At 38.4% G+C, this 20,997-nt stretch overlaps 1 protein-coding gene across 1 annotated transcript in view; it reads left to right on the top strand.

Annotated features, from left to right (window-relative positions):
- LOC136857864 (lipopolysaccharide-induced tumor necrosis factor-alpha factor homolog) overlaps positions 1 to 20,997 on the top strand; it is a 58,503-nt gene that overhangs the window by 25,465 nt on the left and 12,041 nt on the right. Inside the window, exon 3 of the mRNA XM_067136880.2 lies at positions 5,866 to 6,007. Coding sequence (XP_066992981.2) covers positions 5,866 to 6,007 — 142 coding nt within the window. The remainder of the gene's footprint in view (positions 1 to 5,865; positions 6,008 to 20,997) is intronic.

Here is a 20,997-nt window from a genome sequence, read left to right as displayed (position 1 = left end):
TCCACTACTCCAGCATGTGGATGAGCAAGTCATTTTGAATTTCAAGAATTATGCACCAATGCACTATTTCAGCGATGATTTGAAGTGATCAAAGGTACAAACTATACCCTCCGAGAGTTTTGAAGGAATCATTTCCACATCGTGAACTGCCTGAGGATCATCGATAAAGCCTGGGATGAAGTCACTAAGAGAACTCTCACTTCCACTTTGGGAAAGCTGTGGCCTGACTGTGTACTTGGATGTGATTTTGAGGGGATGGTTGGTTTACATTCAAAAATATTAGGTATAGAATCCTTTCTCCAAGATACCCTGTGTAATACGACCTCTCTGTATTGACTGGTCAATATTTTGTTAATCGTTCAAGTCCAAAACTATCAAATTGCCCATCATTGTATCTGTATCTGCACCATTACTAGAGATGAGCCCATCAGTTGCCGATACAATATCCCTGTTAGGCTGTGGCCACACTGCAAGCAAGAATATTTTCCCAGTAGCCTGAAGGCTGAGATAAAGACAGCAGTGGACTGTCCATGCACACTTTAGACAACAAGCATCATTGATTTAGGATTTTGCTTTGGAAGCAGTCCCTTGTTCATTTTATCCAATTGTTTTAAGTTATTTTATGAGGTGGAGTAGCATAGCAAGTTGGATCTACTGATTAAGTTTACAATAATTGTTCATCATAGTTTTTTTGAATTCTAGTTAGTGGATGATTTTGGAATTATTTTAACTTTCAGTATTGCGAGTTGAATCTGCTGATTATTTAAAATTCATATTCATTCATTCTTCATCATCATGTTTTGAATTCTGGTCAGTAGATGCATTTTTAAATTTTAATTGTCATATTTCATCTCATCTTGTACCATTAGGCGCCGTTGACCTAAGTGTTAGGCCCCTTTAAACAACAAGCATCAGCATCGTCATCATGTTCACATGCCTCATAGGTTATGATTGAATTGAAGTAAACTTTCATCACCACAGAGAAGAAGTTTGGTTTTGAGTGGTGTGGAGAACGCAAGTTATACCTTCTGATAGTAACGGAAGAAAGACAGTGTTTTGTTCTAAGCTGTTGTATTTTTCCCTTGCTTGAAGTTTTGAAGATGGTGTTGAATTGTATTAATAAAATTGTGTTAAAGTAAAATGATTTTTTATTGTACAGAATATCTGGTGACCATGACAGGACTACAGGCAATTTCAACATCAATATAAATTGGAAGAACGATGACCGAACGACGAGTATTACGCGGCGTGTTTACTTGCGAAGTGAATAAGCTTGAAGAACTACTGAATCTTGCCAATTGTGACCACATAGAAATTCGTAGCAGGTATGCTTCACTTGTGGAAAGATATGAGAAGTTAAAACATATTGATGATGAAGTCTACAATGAACTGCTGCAAAGAGAAAACCTAGACGACATCGTGCTTGAAACAGAGATCGACAATTGCAGTGAGTACGAACTGAAATTTTTTAAGGTTAGAGAGAAGGTGCAGGCCTTACAAGTTGCAGATCAAGATGTTTCGGAAGTCAATAGTAACTGTTCACGTTCTTCCAATCAGAGATTATTAAGACTGCCGAAACTAGAGCTCAAAAGGTTTGATGGAAATGTGAAAGGTTGGATTGGGTTTTGGGCGCAATTTGCTAAGATACATGAAGATGGCAGCCTTAAAGATGAAGACAAATTTGTATATTTGATTCAATGTATGGAATCTGGTTCACCTGCTCAGAAACTGGTAGAAAATTTTCCTCCTTCCAAGGAAAACTATAAAAAGGCTATAGATTTGTTGAAATCTAGGTATGGGAAGGATGAGTTACTTATTGAATACTATGTTAGGGAACTTTTATCCTTGGTGTTAAAGAAAGACAGCTTAAGATCCATAGCACAACTGTATGACAGTCTGGAAGGACAGTTGAGGGCGCTTGATTAATTAGGAGTGACAAAGGAGAAATACGCAGCAATGTTATTTCCCCTTGTGGAGAGTGCCTTACCAGAGGTTATGTTTAAAACCTGGGACAGGTACCGTGTATCGAAAGAAACGTCTACCAAGGAACCTGACTGTTGCTTGAGAGAACTGTTAGCCTTCTTAAAGACTGAGGTTGAAGGGGATGAATGACTTAAGCTAAGGCAAGGTTCTTTTGAATCTAATGAGAGGGTAGATCGTGTTAAGCAAGATGATAAAATCAAGATTAAGAAGAGGGAAGTGCCTTCAGAAACTGCTTTAGTTTCAGTACAGGATATTTCGGTTAGTAAGGGAAGCAAGAACAACAGAGAACTAGCATGCGTGTTTTGTAGCACAACCACACATCCCTCCCAAGACTGTGCTGTAGCTATCAATTGTTCTCTAGAAGAACGTCAAGGGACGTTAAAGAAAAAGGGAGCTTGTTTTAGGTGTCTACGACAGGGACATGTCAGTGCTAAATGTAAGATGTTCGTGAAGTGTCCGTTTTGCAGAGGGAAACATTACGCTTTGATGTGTGCGAAGACAGCCTCAGACGAACCTAAAGATGATTCAGTTTCAAATACAGTTAGCATGATAGCAGGTAGTAACGAAAGACAAGTGACCTATCTGCAGACTTTAGTTGCTAAGGTAGTTGTTGGTGGGTCCACTCACAGAGTGAGAGTTCTTTGCGACAGTGGATCGCAGAAAAGCTACATTAAGAAGTCTTGTGCTAAGAAATTAGAGTTGAAACAAACCGGAAAGGTAACCCTAAGTCAAGAATTATTTGGAGGTAGGAAAACAGCACCTGTTAGCTTCGAGTCCTATCAGATAACCCTGTTGGGTATGAACGAGGAAAGGAGATGTGAGGCTACTGTGTTAGGTTCTGATTGTATTTGTGGTAGTGCTCCCCTAGTTGACACTGACTTGTTTAATTTACTGAAGGATAAGGGAGTTGAACTTACTGATGTTAGACAGTGTGATAATAACAATGCTAGTGAAATACAGGTATTGTTAGGAGCTGATGTCTGGGCTCACATAATCACGCCAGACTTTGTGCACATATACAAGAATCTGGTGGCTGTGAGAACTTGTTTGGGGTGGACACTTATGGGCCCTTCTGAGACCACCTCACCAACTGCCTCGTCTTACACTCTACTTACATTGACTCAATCAACAAGAGTGGCGGATTTGTGGGAAATTGAAGCTATGGATATAAAGGATCCTGGCGAGCATATCAAAAAGGAAGAGAGCGAACAACAGGTCAAGATGTTCTTCGATAAGACTGTGAAGAGAGAAGAAGCATCTGGACGCTACATTGTCAAACTGCCTTGGATTGACGGTTGTGCTTCTCTGGAATCAAATCGTGAAGTTACTGAGAAACGATTGTTGAACACTTCAAGAAAGTTATGAGGAATGCAGAAATTTCAGGATTATGATGAAGTGCTTCAAGAATGGGAAAGTAAGGGGATCATTGAAGGCGTTGCAAACAAGGTTTCGGATGGACCTAAACATTATCTGCCTCACCGAGCTGTGCTGAAAGACAGTGGTACTACAAAGATTAGGCCAGTGTTTGATGCTTCCAACAAGGACAGAAATGGTCATTCTTTAAATAAGTGCTTCAAACCTGGACCAAGTCTCATTGACCTTGTTCCATCCGTACTCACCAATTTCCGATCCTACCCTATAGGTCTAATTGCTGATATAGAGAAGGCCTTCCTGCAGATTATATTGATCCTGAAGATAGAAATATGCTTTGTTTTCTTTGATGGGATAAGGGAAAGGTCGCCACTTTTAGACATTGTAGGGTGGTTTTTGGGGTCTGTTCCAGTCCCTTTTTATTGGTTTCGGTACTGAACCACCTTCTGGATGGTGCCCCAACTCATTTGAAGGAAGTAGCTAATAAATTGAAACATGCATTTTATGTAGACAACTGTCCTACTGGAGTTGTTTCAAAAGAAGAGATTGGGCCATTTATTTTAAAGGCACAAGAGTTGATGTCCTCTGCAGGTTTCAATTTGAGGGGATGGGTGAATTCTTCAGATTGTAATGTTGGCACAACTGAAAATGTCTTAGGACTTTGATGGTATTGTGACGTAGATGAACTTGGATGAAACTTCAACCCAACTACAGGTTTGGTGACCCGAAGGGTGGTACTCTCCAGTGTGCAGAAAATATTTGATCCGGTTGGATTTTTGGCCCCAGTAACCCTTATTCCGAAACTCATTCTACAGAAGACTTGGCAAAAGAAGATAGGATGGGATGAGCTTTTACCAGAAGATATTAGTGAAAAATTCCATCAATGGAACCAGCAGCTAGAATACCTACATGACTGCCGGATACCTAGAAGGATTTTCCTGAATGACAACAGCTCATTGCATGTATTTGTTGATGCCAGCAAACGGGCGTTTGGTTGTTGTATATTTCTGAGGACAGAAGATGAAAATGAAATCAAACTGAGCCTTCTGATGGCTAAATCGAGAGTGGCACCTCTCAAGGAACTAACACTACCTTGTCTTGAACTGATGGGTGCGCTCCTTGGAGTTAGGATGTCTCGGTTGAGCCTGCGATGCTTACATCGGGATAATATACACACAGTGTATTGGTCCGATTCAACAGTAGTCTTATCCTGGATAGAAAACAAAGGACATTGGTCTGTGTTTGTAGAGAATTGAGTAAAAGATATTCACGAGTACAGTAAGGCTGATTCATGGAGGCACATTCCGGGCAATCTCAACCCAGCAGACCTGCTGTCTAGAGGATGTTCACCTGCACAGCTTTGGAGATCCCAATGGTGGGAGGGCCCCTCTTGGCTTAAAAGTAAAGAGGAAGAATGGGTCTCTAAGCGTCCTGAAGCAGTATGGGAAGAAGTCAACAGGGAAAGAAGAAAAAACAGTTGTAACTGCCAAGATCACTGTTGTGAGAATGATCTTAGTGCAACTAAGGTCACGATTCTCTGGATACACTAAAATCGTTAGAACTATTGCTTGGATTTTGAGATTCAGGCAGTGTAATCATAGGGATCATGTATCTAAAGAAAATGGTAGTGAAGAATTTCTCTATGCTGAGAAGAAACTGTTCTTCCTTATCCAGAGTGAAACTCTTTATGAAGAAGAAAAAAAGGAGCAATTGAAGAATCTGCAGGTGTTCACAGATAACGAAGGAATTCTTCGCATGAAATCAAGAGTTGTTGATTCTGGCGACACTCCGGAACTGAAAACAGGAGTGAATATAAGATTCGCTGTGGTAGAGCCGTTCGACCACTCAAGGAACTAGACTTATAGTTGCTCACATCTGAGTGCAGTGTAAGGGTATAATTTTCAGTTGTCGATGTGTTGCAAAACTGGTTTTGCAAGGTGGGAGAATGTGGAGAACGCAAGTTATACCTTCTGATAGTAACTGAAGAAAGACAGTGTGGTGTTGTATTTTTCCCTTGCTTGAAGTTTTGAAGATGGTGTTGAATTGTATTAATAAAATTGTGTTAAAATAAAATGATTTTTTATTGTATAGAATAAGTGGGATTTCAAGGGTACAGTTTGGATAGATTTCAGTTTCCTGTACAATTCATCAGTAAATTGCTGAACATCTTGCATGCCATTTTCATGTACGGTAATCTCATAGTAAATATCTGTGCATAAATACCATTTTTAAATAGCATGTTAGTTAAATATTTTTTATGTACTGTATATACCTTAGTTGATCTCAAGATAATAGGTTTGTTACTAATAAAGTTTAAAAGAAATATTAAAAATCTGAGAAGATTTGTATAAAGTGTCCCAACTTCAGGCTACAAGAGTCAGTTCTTCCAGATAGTTTCAAAGCGTACACAGTAGAACAGACCTGGTTTTGTTACTGGAACTAATACCAGTACATTGTTGTTGGTTATTCTGTTGGTCTGAAATGAAGAAAAAACCATATTCTTTGTTTCAGTCGTTGTTGGTGGTGGTGTTCCTTTGGGACCTAAGGCAGTAAACATGATTTGTCCGATGTGTCGTGCAAACATTAAAACTAATACAGTGAGAGAGAATCAGTGTCGTGCCCATGTATGCTGCTGCATACTGTTTTTCGTTGGGTAAGTTGGATATTTGCATTTTTGATACATGTGAGTAAATACAGTATTTCTTATGTGTTTACCATTTTTCCTGTTATGTTTTGAATGCTATTGAAATTTATTATGAAATTTGGTTGGGTGACCATCAGCATACAGTGATTTAAATCAGAGTGATCTAAATTGGTTGATTATGATAATAAACATCAATGATTAAAATAAGTTGGCTTACTTATTCTCATTCTGTTACCTGCTGTCTATTATTCAAAATTAATATACAAATCAACTATTTCAAATCAGTTTGTTTTCTTATTGTTTGCCTTATTGCTTGTGGTCTACTCTGAGTGTTGAGCGGCGGTAAATAACTCTACCTACCGTAGGGGCCAATGGCTTTGGGCGGATGAGCCCCTTTGGGTGGGGTGATGGTTTTTGTGGTTCTCAGTTGTCATGAAGGCTGATGAAGTCATGCCAGACAGACTGGCTGTGAAGACGCAACTCATTGGAATTTCGAGTCTGCAGCAGTCTGCAGTTGTGGTACTAAAACCTGTACGTCACATTTCATTTGTGCTGCAGGGTATAGTTCCGAGATCATAGTGTGTGGGTTACTTCCTTGCAAGCTGCAATCCACCTTAAACAAAATTCTGCTTGTGGCACTTTTTCCTACTGTCACACCCTTCAACTCAAGTCCTACGGTGATGGGATAAGGATGGCGGAGGCAAGTTTCTGGGTGAAACTGGAAGCCTCTAGTTCGCACCTGCATGTTGGCAGCAGATGTGTGATGGTCGTCTTTCTGAGACCCCGTGACTACTCAGGAATTCGGTCCTGCATCTGTGTTTGGGCAGGCCTATTTAAGATCACCGCTGCCCACCCTGACTGGGGAAGACCCTAGAAAATGTGGACTAAATATCGGTAGTCACACTCTCAGCCAGCTGGAAGGCCGCACCCAGCAGGTCACCCTTTATGCGGTCAAAAAACGAAGATTACCAAAACTTTGATTATAGGAACCTAGAATGTTCGACCCTTACTTTATTTGAAATACAGTAACAGACCTAAGAGAAGAACAGCACTTGTCACCCATGAGCTTGGATGGATGAATGATCATTGATATTGCTGCCTTAATTGAAACCAGACTGTCTAGTGAAGGTAAACTTCCAGAGTTCAGCTCAGGTTACACAATGTTCTGGAAGGGAAAAGAGAGGGAGAACACCGCATTCATGGTGTTGGATTCGCTGTGAAGACCACATTGGTGAATGATTATCAGCTAACTCTAACTGCTATCAGCAAAAGAATTAAGTCTCTCCGAATCCCACTTTCTGGAGCTAAATCTATGACACCCATCTTCACATATGCTCCCACTTTGGATGCTGATGTAGAAGGTAAAGACCAATTCTACAACTTGCTGATCACTACCATCGCCAAAGTGCCACCAAGAGACAATGTCTTACTACTTGGCTATTTCAACGCCAGAGTTGGTAACGTTCACCAATTATGGGGCAATGTGATGGGAAAACATGGACTTGGCAACTGTAATGCCAATGGTCTACTACCCCGTGGTCTATGTGCTGAACATGAACTCTTTAATACTAATATTCAGTTCCGCCTGCCTAATTACTACAAACCCCTTGGATGCATCCTCGTTCAAAGCACTGGCACAACCTTGACTATATCATCACCAGGTAATGTGATACAAAAGATGTCCTTGTTACTAGGACCACAAGAAACGTCGATAACTGCTGGACAGATCATAAGCTCCTTTTTTGCTGGTTGAGAACTTCAGTCTGTTGCAAACCAAAAAGATCCATCCACAACCTGCCCAGAAAGAAATTCGATACATCTAAACTTCAAATTTTATCCATTGCTACAGATTACAGAAACAAAATCTCAAACAAATTGGCTAGTCATCCAGTCAGCATTGATAGTACAAATCAGGAGTGGGCCACACTTCAGAAGGTCATCACTGAGTCAGCTGAGGAAACAATTGGTTTTCGTGAAGAGAAAAAAACAAGATTGGTTTGATGAAAATAATGAAGAAATTAAGTGGCTGACCAATGCCAGACAGGAAGCCCATCTATCCTTCCTTCAAGATCCGTCTTCCAATGTGAAGAAATCACATTTCTTGGAACTTAACGGAAAATGTCAAGCACAAATTAGGGAAATCAAGAATAACTGGTGGCGACAAAAAGCTGAAGAACTGCAAAGAGTATCTGATGCCCGTGACCTGCAAAACTTGTATGCTGGCATAAAGGATATATATGGTCCAATTCAATCTTCGGGGGCATTGAAGACTGCTGACAGCTCCATCATTTTAACTGATAATGGAGAAATTTTAGAGCATTGGAAGGAATATTTCTCTGCACTTCTAAATCGTGCCTACAATGTCACCAAGGACTTTCTTCGTAATGTCCCTCAGCAGCCCCAACAACCATGGATGGCAGTTCCACCCACATACAGAGACTTCAGCAAAGCACTCAATCAGCTAAAATCAAGAAAGGCTCCTGGTCTTGATAACATCCCTCTTGAAGTGATACAACATGGAGGTATACTCTTGAAGACTGGACTTTTCACACTCATCCTCTTGATCTGGGAAACTCGATGTACCTGATGACTTGAAGAATGCTACCATCATCACTATCTTCAAGAAAGGTGATCAGTGTATGTGGAAACTACCGTGGTATATCGCTTTTGTCAATTGCAGGTAAAATTCTCACAAGAATTCTATGAAACCGGCTCCAAGTTATCTCAAAGAGGATTTTGCCTGAGTCTCAATGTGGTTTCCGAACCCCCAGAGGCACAACAGATATGATCTGTGCTAGACAACTCCAGGGAAAATGCACCAGCATCTGTATTGAGTTTTCTATGATCTGGAAAAAGCCTTTGACTCAGTACCAAGATCTGTGTGGTAAGTATTGAGACATTTTGGATTTCCTGAACGTTATGTGGAATTGGTTCAAGCTCTTCATGATGGCATGTCTGGACAGGTTCTTCATGGTAACTCAGTATCAGATTCGTTCCCAATCACTCGTGGATTGAAACAAAGCTGTGTGCTTGCTCCTGCACTCTTTGCATTGTGCATGGGTGCCATGATGCATGAATCATCTGCAAACAACTTAGACATGGAGATTAAGTTTCGTGTTGATGGAGGCCTATTCAGTTTGGCAAGATTTCGCTCACAAAGACGTTCTCTGGTTATCAGGGTGACAGAACTGCAGTATACTGATGACACCACATCTCTTGCTCTAACACCTGCAAAACTACAACAGTCAGTCAACTGCTTTAAAACTGCATGTGATTGCTTTGGTCATGCCATTAATGAAAAAAGAAATGAAGAAAAAGAAAAAACAATCAAAGGTACTTGCACAACCTGCCCCAGGATTGACTCTTCCTGAGTTCAGTATCTCCATTTTAGACACAAAACTAGAGCAGGTTGATCACTTTTCAGTTTTTGGTAGTATCTTATCTAAATGGTGTACCTGCGAACAAGATGTTGATTAAAGAATTGGGGCTGCTCATGCAGCATTTGGATGGTTAATGCACAGTCTTCATGAATAACGACCTAAAACTGCATATCAAACTCATTTTATACTAAGCTGTTGTAATTTCCATGCTACTGTACGGCTGTGAAACTTGGACACTCTACCGCCGTTATATCAAAAAACTTGAGTGTTTCCACCAACAAAAAATGAGATATATCTTTAATATTAAGTGAGAGAACTGTGTGACCAACACGGCAGTTGTCGGCAAAGCGCAGCTAAATAGCATTGAGTCAACAATCAACGCTCATCAACTGAGATGGTTAGGCCATGTTCACCGCATGAGTGATACCAGGCTTCCAGCCAAATTCTTTATGGTGAACTTTGCTCCGGCAGTAGACCTCATGGAGCCCCTCTTAAGCGTTTTAAGGACCAGCTGAAACACTTCATGAAGACAACTGGTAATAATAAACAGACATAGGAAGAATGTACTGTGGACCGTTCACTGTGGCGGAACACTGCATCTGCCGCTGTCAACTTGTTCGAAAGGGAACGCCGCAGACATCAATAAGCCAAGCAACAAGCAAGAAAGTTCCGTCAGTTACAACCCCACCGTTCTGCATCCATTCAGTGTGATTTGTGTGGGCATATGTTTTATGCCAAAATTTGTCTGTTTAGTCATCGCATACACATTCATAAACCGAGTTGATATGATCACCTTATGCATGAATAAGTCATATATACTCTGATCGAGTGGTCTATTGGGTAGCGCTTTGGTTCCCATCCCACATGTTTGGAATGGTCAGAAAATGATATTTCATGATACCTGAAGTAGCAAAGAGGAGAGATCCTTACTTTAAGCTTGCCAGCGATTAAGCAGCCCATGGAAAAATCTAAATTCTCATGGAGGGAATTAGATATTTTTCACCAATAGAGCATGTCAAAAATATATCAGAGGTAAGGCTTTTCAGGCGTTTGCTCTATTAACCAGCGTTTTGTCTTAGGTCTGACACTAGACTCATCAGAGTGGGATGTGTCAGACCCTACCCACTGATGCTGGGGTGTATGCAGGTAAACTTATCAGAAGCCCTTATAAGAGGCACAGTCTGATAACTGCATACTGGAGATAAATCTCCACAATGGAATTATTATTTTTGACATGCTCTATTGGTGAAAAATATCTAATTCCCTCCATGGGAATTTAGAATTTTCCATTCGGAATTGCTAGGTGGGCAATAATTCCATTGTGGAGATTTATCTCCAGTATGCAGTTATCAGACTGTGCCTCTTATAAGGGCTTCTGATAAGTTCACCTGCACTAACTATGTACAATACATCCCTTGCAGAGACTAATCTATTAAAATATTTAGGCATTACCTTTCAAAATAACCTCCAACGGAACCATCACCTTGATAATATCTATAGAAAGGCATTTTCTCGTTTCCGTGCCCTTCGTTCACTCACTGGGCATACCTGGGGTCTTTGACCCTCCCATATTATCCATATATACACATCCTTTATCCGTCCTGTCATCACCTATGCCTCCCTGACTTGGTTGACTGCTCATGTTCGACAGTATATTCAGCTCTTGAAACTTGACAGACATTCTCTACGAATTGCACATCGCCTCCCCCTTGACACTCCTTCTGCTAACTTTCAAACACTTTATTCTTTCCCCACTATCCTTGGTCACCTTCACTCTCTATGTCTCAACTATCTCACCAAAGATACCTGTAATCACAATCCTATCATTACCAAAGCCCTGTCCTTATCCCCTTTAGCTGATGCCATTCTTAACAACCGTCGCACACTCCAGATTTCTCATCTCTTTCCTCCCCCCATCACTTAGCTTCCCCCCCCCAGCCCCCCCCCAAGCTAAAACTGTATTCTTCAATTCTGTGATGCTCCTGCGCACAGTGGTGCAGCCTATATTTTTGCAGTACGACCAGTGTGCATTGTTTTATTATTTTATTATTTATTATTCTATTTGTTATTATTATTATTATTATTATTATTATTATTATTATTATTATTATTATTATTATTATTATTATTATTATTATTATTATTTTTATCATCACAATCTTTTCTCTGTTTCTACTCTGGCACAAGCAAAAGGACTTTCCGTCCCATTAGTTCTTATCTTGATTTCATTATTATTATTATTATTATTATTATTATTATTATTATTTATGTTTTTCGTCCAAAGTGAGGACATATTGTATTATGTGACAGTGTTTCCGTTTCATTTTTATGCAGTGCCACAAGTAGTGCGTGTGCTTCTAATTTCTGTTTGTTTTTCTCAGTGCATTTATTCGTGCCGATTGACATTCTACCTGTGGCACGTTCTTTATTTACGTTATGTGGACTTGCTTAAGCTAGCAATTGGTGTTCTTGAATGTTATTCAACCAACTTTTCTTCCATATTCTTTATATTCAGTGTTGTCTTTCCTTTATTTCTGCAATTTTGTTGTTATTTGTAACAATATTGTCAGTGCACGTTATGTTCATTTCTTACCCGGTATGTTGTGAACTTGAGTAGTGCAGTTCTTATGTTGTCAGTGCATTGACGCCCAATGGACTATATGAACTCTTGCTCCAATACGCTACGATGCAAACATGTTCTCTTCATTGTATATTCATCATTTTTTTATCCTATTCTGTACATATCTGTATAACTGTGTATCCCAATTCGTTATCGTTCTACTTTTCCCTTACATATGTCTATACATACCACTAAACATTCAATTTTCTTTTACATATATATATTGTACACGGCCTAAGAGCTACTTTGTATAGCTGACGGCCCGCCTACCCATAGGGTAGGAATGAAATAACCTCCTAATAAATAAATAAATAAATAAATAAATAAATAAATAAATAAATAAATAAATAAATAAATAAATAAATAAATAAATAATAGTTCACCTGCATACACCCCAGCATCAGTGGGTAGGGTCTGACACATCCCACTCTGATGAATCTAGTGTCAGACCTAAGATGAAACGCTGGTGAATAGAGCAAACACCTGAAAAGCCTTACATCTGATATATTTTTAAGCAGCCCATCCCAAGAATTTTTTTGTACTTATAGAGTCAGCATACATCATTGCCCATATGAGTAATTATCAAATGTTTTCTCTTGCCCAAAGGACCCTTTAATATTCTTAAATAGTCTGTGTGATAGTAAGATTGAACTAATGTGGATGTAAGTTGAGGTTAAGTGCAAGCATTGGTTAAGTCAGAAATGATGGCACCACTGTCCGCGCAGAAAGTATGTGCGGTCAAGTTTAAACACTAATAAAATTTGAACCAGTCTACCAATCTACAATATAATTACACCATTGTAAAGCTTGTTTTATTCTGCGTTCTTTGGTGTTATTTGTCTATTTTATTATTTTTCTTGTCAAAGTTATTTTAGGCAGAATGCAGAAAGTACCTATTTTCTTGCCCGTTTTTGTAAACAGCAACTTTGTAGTACTATTACATGAAAACGCACTGCCAGATTTTCATGAATTTTGGATGAAGTATGTAATGTATTATTATAAATATATTTCTGAAGTTAATTACTTTAAATACTTTGGCAATAAAGTTGTTATTTTTTTTGTAAAAAGTGGTCCTTTTGATACTGGGTGGTCTTCCGAAATCGAGAATGCGTTCATCAGAAAGGCCTGAAGTTTTTTGTTTCAAATCGTTGTGTACTGAAAACTTACAATGATTTCTGTACTTTATACTGATTTTTATTTGAAAGCAAGCAAGCAATATGCACTCAGGCATGTCAAGCAGCTTAAGCAAAGGGTTGTCCAGTAAGCAGCCAAACTCTGTTACGTGTGCTCCCTTTCACGATAAAATTACAAACAAGTGAATCATGGTATTTCCAGACTTATTTGTGGTGTAGTTATTTGCTTTCATTTGGGCTTTCAGTATCACTGGTTGTGTTATGCTCAGTCTGAGTTAAAAATGCCTCTGAGGTCACGTTTTACAGAAGGTGAAATACGTATGATTGAAGGTGCAATTTGCTTTTTCACGCAAGAGGGAGAAAGGCTACGTGGAAACTGATATCCTGTATGCCAATGAGTGGCAGATTATCTTGGTATTTCACTCCAATCCGTACAGAAACTTAAGGCGGAAAATGCGAAGAAAAGTTTGTGTGCCGATTTATCAACCCCGTCTAAGAGGAAGAGGATATGGAGCGGACCCCCGAGCATGCAAGTGGATCAGTTCACTATTGGAGTAATTCGCAGGTCTATTCATGAGTTATTTCTAGAGAAACTATTTCCAACTATTAAAAAATTGAAAGATAAACTTGAAAAAAATATGCTGGACTTTCAATTATGTCATGCACAAAACTTTGTCAACTGATTAAATCACGTTTTAGGTTTAAAAAATTAAGAAGAAAAGAGTGTCCTTATGGAGCCAGTGTCTGTTGCTGCTTCACATCATGCATTTTTAAGAAAAATACTACGACTCAGAGAAAGTGGGTATAAAGTGTATTACACAGATGAGACTTGGTGCGATCAAAATCACATGGTTAAATATGCCTGGCAAGAAAACATAATAGAAGCGTTGAATTGTAATTTCTCAAAATACAACTACTATCGAGGTCATTTACAGGAGGTTTTTGGAAGGAGACGGTGTTTAGAACCTCATCTGGTGCTGGAAAATATGTAATTGTACTACATATAGGTAGTGAAGACAGCTTTTTGGAAGGGGCGGATCTCTGCTTTGTAGGAAAGAAAGAAACTGGAGACTATCACAAGGAGATGAATTTTTGGCATTTTGATGAATGGTTTCACAAGATTTTAATGAAACTCCCACCGAAGTCGGCTATTGTGATTCATAAGGCACCTTACCATATGATGCTTGACCCGGAAACAAAAATAGAATAATAGCTTGGCTGAAGACTAGTACTATTTTCTGGGGGAAAAAAAGGGAACATTTCTCTGCCTCCCGATGCCTCTGACTTCAATATATTAACAAAAGTCACCCCTGATTGATCACGCTAAGCCTTATTTTGGAATTCCGCGAAAGAGGCTACCAAATTACAAAGGAATTGTGCCAAGATGTTGAATTGGTGTGGTTGTCTGTCACGCATTGTGAGTTAAATGCCATAGAACTCATCTGGGCTTACGTGAAAAATAATATAGCAAGTGTTAAATGTGGCAAATGCATAAGCAAAAGGGAACCGTCAAAATGTAATCAGAGATCTGTGTGAGGAAACTTTACATTCCATGACACCTGAACATTGGAAATAATGTGTAATGCATGTACAGAAAATTGAGAATTATTATTGGAAGAAAGATCATCTCTCAGAAAATATGTTAATGACACAGCCTCTAATTATTGATCTTGAGGACTCAGATTCCGAAAGTGACTATTATAATTTCCATTTCAGTGATGATATATCAGTTGAATAAATGACTTATGCAAACAGATGCTCCAATTGTAAATAGTAACCATTATATAGTACTGTCTATATATTGTGCATAATATTCTAAATCTACAAAATATGAGGAAATAAACTATAAAAATAAAATAAAACATTTTTAAAGCTGCCGTTAGAGGTCCAAAGCCCTCATGTGAAAAGCTGATGGAAAACACTAAATATGTGACAAGTCAATTAGAAACTTTCGCTAATGTAACATGTGAGTGCCAAAATATAAGTGAACATGTTCAGGCTTGCGCTAACTGGCGTTATCTCTTCGGTTTTCTATCCCTGGTGAAGGCATGCTGATTTCATGCCGGAGCACAACTATTGCTTGCTTTCAAATAAAAATCTGTATAAAATAGAGAAATCATTGTAGTTTTCGGTATACAACGATTTGAAACAAAAAACTTCAGACCTTTCCGATGAATTCAATTTTGATTTCGGAACACCACCCAGTATCAAATGGACAGCCTTTTACAAACACAATAACTCATTTTCCAAAGTGTGTAAAGTAATTAAATTTCAGAAATATATTTATAATAGTACATTCCAAAATCCCTCTAAATTTCATGAAAATCGGACGGTGCGTTTTCATGTAATGGTACTACAAAGTTGTTGTTTACAGAAAACAGGCAAGAAAATACGTACTGTTTGTATTCTGCCTAACTTAATAAAAATTTACAAGTACCACCAAAGAACCCAGAATAAAACATTACGATGGTGTGATTGTATTTGAGATTGGTGGACTGGTTCAAATTGTATTAGCATTTAAACTCTAATCGCACATACTTTCTGTGCCAACAGTAGATGGAAAGGCCTAATTATAGCATGCCTTCATCCAACTCTGCTAAGGTAATAAGATTGGATGAATAGTGAATGAAAATTTAGGTGTATAGTATAAGCAGTGATCACAGCTCAGGATATAAAACAATTACAATAGATATGGGCCTAATTATTTACAGGTTATCGTCTAACTTACATGGAAATGTGTTTTATGATCCTAAGATTGAACGAACTGTGAGTAAAGTTGAGGTTGTGTAGTTAATTCCTCCCAAGTGGCAAGTCTAATAAATATCAGTTTTGTACTGGTTGACGATTAAGAAATATACCGAGCTCGATAGCTGCAGTCGCTTAAGAGCGGCCAGTATCCAGTATTCGGGAGATAGTGGGTTTGAACCCCACTGTCGGCAGCCCTGAAGATGGTTTTCTGTGGTTTCCCATTTTCACACCAGGCAAATGCTGGGGCTGTACCTTAATGAAGGCCACGGACGCTTCCTTCTCACTCCTGGCCCTCTCCTGCCCCATCATTGCCATAGGACTTATTTGTGTTGGTGCGACGTAAAGCAACTAGCAAAAAAAAAAAAGAAAAAAAAAAAAAAAAAAAAAAAAAGAAAAAAAGGATTAAGAGATATAAACTTGAATTTTAAAGGAAAAGCATATGAAATGTTTCACTTGACAACAGTTACCTATATCCAGAACATCAAAACAAAGGCTGCCCACATTAACAAGAAAGAAAATCGTAATAATAAGATAATTCACTGGCAGAGCAAGAACACCGTCACACATAAGTAAGTAGAGAGCTCTTCCTACACGTGGGTCGGATGTAAGCTAAATGAATGTAGCCATGGTTGTTCCTGCGGTTGACTTTAATGTGCGAGTATTGATTAAGAATAGAAACTTAACTGCTTTTTGAAGTGAAAAGTGAAGCTAAATGGCAGTAGATGATGTACATGTAACGTTTATGATGAAATAACATTACGGTAATTTATACATATGGAATTTTTTTAATACTTAAAGAAAAAGCTTATTTGTTTGCCTGCTCTCCAAGTTCATTTGAGGTAAGGTTAGGTAGTAATTTTCTAATAAGAGTTGATATATTGAGTGTGTTTGCTTTTAACTTAAAATGAGTGAACCAGGGCAGAAACTGGATCCAGTATGGGGAGGATTTAAAAAATTTCCCACTTCAAGTGGAAAGTGCATGAAAGCTAAATACACCCCTTGTGGATGGGGGGATGCAGATGAAGAATACACCCACAGTGTTCCCTTCCTGTTGTAAGAGGCACCTAAAAGGGGCAACCAAGGGATGATTGAATTAGAACCATGAGACTACTTGTGATTAGTACCATCACGCGAGGAACACCATGGGTCGATTTTACTCATGATTAGTAGCATCATGGGTGGATCACTATGGTTTTACAGTACCCATGATTAGTACCACTGTATGCAAAACACCATGAGTTTACGTTGCCTGTGATTAGCACCATTATGTGAGAAATTCATATTCATCCTTTCATTCATGATCATGTTTTTGAATTTTGGTCAGTGGATAAATTTTGGAATTTTCATTTCCATTTTTCATTTAGTCTTATCTCGTACCATTAGGGTCAGATGACCTAGATGTTAGGGCCCTTTAAACAACAAGCATCATCATAATCAAAGCTAAATGCAAATCATGCTGTTTGGAAATGCAGGGGTATGTTGGTAGAATGAAGTTACGTATTCAGAAATGTAACAGCACAAAAGGTAATCAAGAAAAAAAATGTTGATGCTACAACATCTGGCAATGATGATCAAAATTTGGAGACAGATCCAGTAGTTTCACCTTCAGCAATCAAAATAAAGGAGATCATTAGTTATGAATCAACTAGCCGCTGAGAGGTTCTCTCTAAAAATTAAGCAAAGTCAGATTAGTCACTTTGTTGTCCGAACTACTGGAAAACAAAAAGAGGACTTAGATAAACAGGTTGCAAAATCTGTTATGAAATGAACAGTCCATTCTGCTCCATTAATCATTCAGAATTCAGAAGACTTGTACGTTGTGACCTGGCTATACTCGTCCATCATCTGTTGCAGTAGCTGGACCCCTTCTTGAAGAAATTTATCAAAGTGAGAGAGTTCAGTGTTTCAGGGATTTATTTGAAAAAACAGTTTGTACGAGCTTAGATGGGTGGTCAAATATGCATAATGAGCCCATTGTGTTTGTGTTACAGTGATCAGTGAAAATGGGGACGTACATTTGTTCAGCACAGTCAGTACACCTGGCATCCTCACCACACACACAACTACTGTATGTAATTGAACATAACATACATATATTATCATTATAGACTGTTATGCCTTTCAGCGTTCAATTTGAAAGCCTCTGTGAATTTACTAAACGTCGCCACTATCCTCTATTTGCAACTAGTGCTATGGCCTCATTTAGTTCTATACCTCTTATCTTTAAACTAGCAAGATACCCGTGCTTTGCTACGGTATTATACCGAAATTTATAATTTAATGCTTCTTGTTTTATATAAAATCCGCCGAAATTCGCGATTTGACTCGTTTCTGAGGGAATCCACCAAAATTCGTGATCTGACTCGTTTTCTAATAGATTACGGCAAGTTTCCTCCCATTTTTCAATTTTTTTTTCCAGCAATCGATTTCGTACTTCCCGGGCTAGGTCCAGGTATTCTACCCAGTCAGTTGGGTCCCTAAATCTTTGCCATCCTTTCCTATAAGCATTTTTAATATGGATCAAATCCTTCAGGAGATCCGGCATGGTGTCGTCTTGGGTGCCTTGACGGTACTGAACCCGCGGCCAGACTGCATTCTTAGTCATTACCCATCCAGGACCCGTTTCCAGCGTGGTCCGCACATTTGACGACGGTCCAGAACATTATTATTATTATTATTATTATTATTATTATTATTAGATGTTCTGGACCCCACAGCAAGATGCAAGACCGCTACTTGGCGGTAAATTACATCTGCTGCCATTGACACTGTTGACAACGTGACCAGCACCATTGTCACGCGTAGGCATGTGTGCCGGATTTCTGGTGATACGAATGACATACTTCCGTGCATTATTGACCTTATTATAGAGGTGAACAATTTGACGGTCAATCTCATTCCTATCGTTTATTTCAAATGTGTTTAAATTTTATATGCCAGGAGAATCGACTGTAATCTAAGAATGTTCTCCGTAGGAAAAGATGGCTGTTGAAAACGAACCCAGAAAAGATTAAAAATGATCGGTTTATGATCAGAATAAGTACGTCGAAAATCTACAGCCTGTTTCCAGTCATTCGACAGTGTCAGGAATGGAATGAATAAAGCCCCATCTAGTGGCAACAATAGGAATTGTGCCGGCTGCCAAAGTACTCCCCTAGGACAATGATCGAAGAATGACAAATGAAATGAAATATTGGACAGTGTTGCTGGAATGAATGATGGCAGGGAAAACCGGAATATCCAGAGAAAAACCTGTCCCACCTCCATTTTGTCTAGCACGAATGTCACATGGAGTGACCGGAATTTGAACCACGGAATCCAACTGTGAGAGGCCGGCGCGCTGCCGCCTGAGCAACGGAGGCTCCTTATAAGTACATTATGAACAGTAAAATCAATTGGTCACACCTCCTTTTACACTCCACCGCTGTTAAGTTTATTTACCCCCCTCTCCCCAAAAAATTAAAAGAAGGCGTGTAAGGAGACTCCAAACACCACTGTTCACGTCTATTACCTTCAGTTTTCAGATATAAGTATCCCCATAAAATTAAGGATATAAGTATCCCCATAAAATTAATTCACATTTTTCACTTCCTTTCACACTCCTCCCCCCCACCCCCCACCCCCTCTAAGTGAAATTTCCGGCAAAAATACTTGTTTCTTTAATAGTAAAGGATCTTCTAAATACCAATTATCATGACTCTAAATTCTTCAGTTTTTCATTTATGGGTCCTCACGAAAGGAATTCAACTCCTTTTCCCCCAAAAAATGCGTTTTTCTTTGTTTTTAAAGGAAATCCAAATACCAATTTTCACGTCTGTAACAACTTAAGTTTTTATTAGATGTATGTATTCTCATACAATTAAGTCAATTAAGTCGATTTTCCGAGAATACATGTTTCTTTACTTTTAAAGAAGATTCCAAATATCAAATTTCACATCTGTAATATCTTCATTTTTGAGATATCAGTAGCCTAATTAAAAGAATTCAACACCATTTTCAGTCACTTTTACCCCTTCCCCCCTCCAACCAAGTGGTATTTCTGAAAACTAAAAATACACGTTTCTTTATTTTTAATAGAGATAAAAATACCATTTTTCACTTCTGTAACATATTAAGGTTTTCGAGATATACTGTAGAAATTCTCATTTTAAGATTTCACCCGTTTTTAGTTCCCCTTAAGTAGAGTTTCCAAAAACAAATTGCCTATGTTTCTTTACATTTACAGGAAATTCCAAATACTCACTTTTTAAGTCTGGAACATTTTACATTTCTCAGATATTCTGTAGATATAGTCTTTCAAGAAATTCACCCCAATTTGTCACTCCTGTTTTACCGCCATTAATTGGATTTTCCAAAATCAAAAAAATACGTGTTTCTTTATTTTTAAAGGAGATACCATATACAAATCTTCAGTTTCTGAGATATACATATCCTCATTAAAGGCATTCAACCCATTATTCACCATTTTACACCCCTCCTATTGGAATTTACAGAAAACAAAAAAATACGTGTTCCTTTATTTTTAAAGGAGATTCTAAATACCAATTTTTACATCTGTAAACTTTTAAAGTTTTAAGATGTAGACACACTCATTTTCAAAATCACCCCCCTTTTCACCCCCCATTATTTGAATTTTCCAAAAATGATAAAATACCTGTTTCTTTATTTTTAAAGTAGATCCCAAATACCAATTTTCAGGTCTGTAATATCTTCAGGTTCTGAAATATAAGTAGCCTCATTAAAGGCATTCAACCCCTTTTTCACCCTTTTCCACCCTTCCTATTGGGATTTTCCGAAAACACAAAAATACGTGTTTCTTTATTTTTAAAGGAGATTCTAAATACCAATTTTTACATATATAAACTTTAAAAGTTTTGAGATATAGATACACTCATTTTAAAAATTCACCCTCTTTTCAGCCCCGGGGGGGGAGGCCCTTAATTGGATTTTCCAAAAACAAAAGATATCGAGACATTGTTTCTCGGACATTTTCATACAATATATTCCTATTTTAGGATTCATGAATAAATCCAACAAGAAACAATACTTCCAGACATTTAAAGAATCATATTCTGTCGATTTTCTGTGCATACTGAAATCAAGAAAGGGAGAAGAATT

This window comes from Anabrus simplex, chromosome 1 (genome assembly GCF_040414725.1).
Source record: "Anabrus simplex isolate iqAnaSimp1 chromosome 1, ASM4041472v1, whole genome shotgun sequence".
Lineage (NCBI taxonomy): Eukaryota > Metazoa > Arthropoda > Insecta > Orthoptera > Tettigoniidae > Anabrus > Anabrus simplex.
This window is presented reverse-complemented; position numbering and strand designations above follow the sequence as displayed.